Source organism: Echinops telfairi, unplaced genomic scaffold, assembly GCF_000313985.2.
Source record: "Echinops telfairi isolate 266 unplaced genomic scaffold, ASM31398v2 ScPeMD7_7469;HRSCAF=8507_1, whole genome shotgun sequence".
NCBI classification, from domain to species: Eukaryota; Metazoa; Chordata; class Mammalia; order Afrosoricida; family Tenrecidae; genus Echinops; species Echinops telfairi.
Window position 1 is genome coordinate 139023717 of NW_022111373.1, and position 3560 is coordinate 139027276.

Here is a 3560-nt window from a genome sequence, read left to right on the forward strand (position 1 = left end):
CAGTGGTCCCTTGTCTTCTGCATGTGGGATGAAGTACTCAGTTCAGTAATTATGCTGGGTCAAAAAAAGAGGAGGACTCTGAACAAGATGGACTGACACAGGGACTGCAACAATGAGTTCCGGCATAACAACAATGGATGGTTCAGGCCCGGGCCGTATTTCATTCTATTGTACACAGGATTGCTATGAGTTGAGACAGGCTCAATGACACCTAATAGCAACAACACTACTCACTAATACTGGGCTTCTCCAAAAGATTTTAAGTGCATCTCTGGGGAACCATATAGGAGCCTGGTGGCACAGTAGTTACACGTTGGGCTGCAATCCAGTTCAAAACCACCAGCTGCTTCTTAGGAGGCTTTCTACTCTCTTATAGAGAGTTACAGTCTCGGAAACCAACAAGGGCAGTTCTACCTTGCCCTATAGGGTTGCTAGGAGTCAGCATCAACTCAGCGGCAGTGAGTTGGTTTTGTGTGGGAAACCATTGCGGTGGTTAGCTGATGCTCACGACAACTGGCAGTGAGTTGGTTTTGTGTGGGAAACCATTGCGGTGGTTAGCTGATGCTCACGACAACCGCATTGTGAGACCACTGGCTGATTTCTGACAATAGATCCCCAAGCCTCTCTTCCCAGTGTGCATCAGGCTGGAAGCTCTGCTGGCATTTGTTTAGCCACACTGCAACAATAAGTCTCCACTGATGATTGTTGGCTGCGCATGAAGTGCGTTGATGGGGTTGGATGGAGCCTGGGTCTCCTGTGTACACGGGGAGAGGTAGCACTGCCTGCCTGTGGGAAACCATTGACCACCAGCCTGTTCAGAGCTGTCTTTCTCCACTGACCTCTGTGTGCCTTTGGTTTCCAGGAAGTTATCACCTCCCTGGATTGCTTCAAGTGCTACAATCACATCTGGCAGAAGGAGAAAGAAGAGACCGTTATGACGTTCATTAAGAAAAACCCCTTACTTTCAGAATTTGAGTCTCAGATCCTCTACTTCCAACATCTGGAACAGGACATCAACGCGGAGCCCGAGTACATCTGCGTCGGCTCCATCGCACTCTACACAGGTGGGTTCTCCAGCTCTGAGCCCGGGAAGTGGAGGCATTGTGATGTCTCCTTATCTAGACCAGTATTTCTGAGAGTTTTCATTATCTTTCTGATGGAACTTTCTTTTTCAAATGGGTCTTGTGTTTAAAAGGCCAATTTATATTTGCTTTTGTTTCTCTTAATGAGTTGTTCTGTGTGATTTTGAACACTTTGCACCAAATTTGGAAATTAAATGCTATATCCGAGCAGGGGAATGCTGTATTTTTTAATTGAAATCTAATACTTTTAACACCAAAGGTAAATGATGGAAGCATATTACTGAGAGTTTAGACATGTGTGTTTTGTTTTTCTTTTTAGCCCTTGAGAAAAGTTCTGACATACTGAAAAATTGAGTTTTCTCAAGGGAATAAAGCCATAAATAGGAAAAAGTAATCTCTTTACAGTTTGGTGTTCCATGTGCTATGCAACGTCTTAATAGGAGCCCTGGTTGGGGCATTGGGTTATATGTTGGGTTGCTAACCACAAGGTCAGCAGTTCAAATCCACCAACTGATCCAAAGGACAAGGATGAGGCTCCTACTCCCATAAAGTTAATAGTCTCAGAAACCCACAGGGGCCGTTCTGCCCTGTCCTATAGGGTTGCTGCGAGTCAGCATTGACTCGATGGCACTGAGTTTGGTTTGAGTTTATGCAAAGTCTTAATGATCGGTGAACTTTGCTTGGGGTCTTCTTCTATGGGTTCAAGTTTTTCAGGCTGAAGTGTGGACGTTGGGTTTTACAGCGGACTTGAAGCTAGCCCTGACTGCGGAGACAAAGGCCTGGATGGTTGTCATTGGCCGCCACTGTAACAGGAAATACAGGAGTGAGATGGAAAACATTTTTACCCTGGTGGAGGAATTCAATAAGAAACTGAATCGCCAAATCAAAGACCTCGATGACATTCGGATCGCCATGGCTGCACTGAAGGACATCAGGGAACAGCAGATCACCATCGACTTTCAAGTGGGCCCTATCGAGGTAACTGAGCACCCTTTGTTCATAGCAGAAACACCTGCACGTCCTGGACACTCTTTGCTGAGGTTTTGGCCAGTTCTGAATTGGAGTTGCAAATGGATGCTAAACTTGTGTACCATGATTTCAGAAATGATCATTTAAACCCCCCAAATCCAAGCCCATCACCCTTGAGTCTACTCACCTCAGGGTGGCCATGTCAGACAGGGTAGAACTTGCCCCCTAGGGTTTCCGAGGCTGTCAATCTTTTAAAGAAACAGTCAGCTATGACTTTCCTCTGCCAGAACAACTTGTGCTCTTGAACTGCCGAGTCACCATGATTCCATGTCATGTTGATCAGCCAGTCAACCAGACCCCCTGCTGTCTCATGTATTCCAACTCATAGTGACCCTACGTAAGATTCTTGAGGCTGAAACCAGGAGGGGAAGAGGGAGGTGGGGGGATGAAAGGGGAACCGATCACAATGACCTACCTATAACCCCACCCCCACCCCAGGGTGATGGACGACAGATACGGGAGTAAAGAGAGACCTTGGACAGTGCAAGACATGAAAAAAAAAATTTCTAAATGATCAAGGGTCACGAGGGAGGGAGGGAGGAGGAGGGAGGGGAAAAGTGAGGAGCTGATACCAAGGGGTCAAGTAGAACGAAAATGTTTTGAAAATGATGATGGCAACACATGTACAAATGTGCTTGAGACAATGGATGTGTGTATGGATTGTGATGAGAGTTGTATGAGCCCCCAGTAAAATGATCTTAAAAAAAGATTCTTGGGGCTGTTAATAGTTCTGGAAGCAGAAATCCTCATCTTTCACTAGCAGAGTGACTGGTAGGTTCAAACTGGTGACTTTACAGTTAACAGTCCACCAACACTCCTTTAAAACGATGATGCTTAACCCTAATATGGCGCTTACTATAGGACTACTTCAACCTTTTGCCTGTTGTCAGTCCAGGTGAGGACCGGTTTCCCACAAAAATTCTGAGCCTCCTGAGGGGCGGATTTCAGTGCAAATGGTCTATTGGTGAATACCCATTGGAACAAGGGGGTCTAAGGAAGAGAAACAGGCAAGAGGAGGTAAAGCTAAGGGAGAATGTTGTCTGAACCTAAAGTAGCCATCCATGTGGAGTCAAGAGCATGAATTATACTCCAAGGTGGTTCCCCCTGGAGGCCAGGAGGGCTTGTCCTCTGTAATCCCAAATCAGTTGGTCATTAGCCGTAGCTTCCCCTGCAGAGAACCCTATTGAGAATGGAGGATGGCTCTGTAGGGAAGGTGACAGCTGTGTCTCTGGCAATATGGGATGTGAATACCTGCCAACAATGGGAGCTAGTGGAGTCCCAATAGTGTATACACATGTAGTGACTTATGTAATCCTTATTTCCTGCCTGCTATTCGCTCACATACATATTTACATGCTCAGAGCCCCTGTGGCTACCTTCTATCGTGTCTTATAGAGTAACAATGAAGGGGAATTGACTCAAGGGCAGTAGATTTCGCTTTGCTTTTTT

At 46.0% G+C, this 3560-nt stretch overlaps 1 protein-coding gene across 1 annotated transcript in view; it reads left to right on the top strand.

Annotated features, from left to right (window-relative positions):
• The window catches only part of DNAH5 (dynein axonemal heavy chain 5), a 290518-nt gene that overhangs the window by 65169 nt on the left and 221789 nt on the right, over positions 1-3560 (top strand). The window contains exons 20-21 of the mRNA XM_013008527.2: positions 863-1064; positions 1825-2060. Coding sequence (XP_012863981.1) covers positions 863-1064; positions 1825-2060 — 438 coding nt within the window. The remainder of the gene's footprint in view (positions 1-862; positions 1065-1824; positions 2061-3560) is intronic.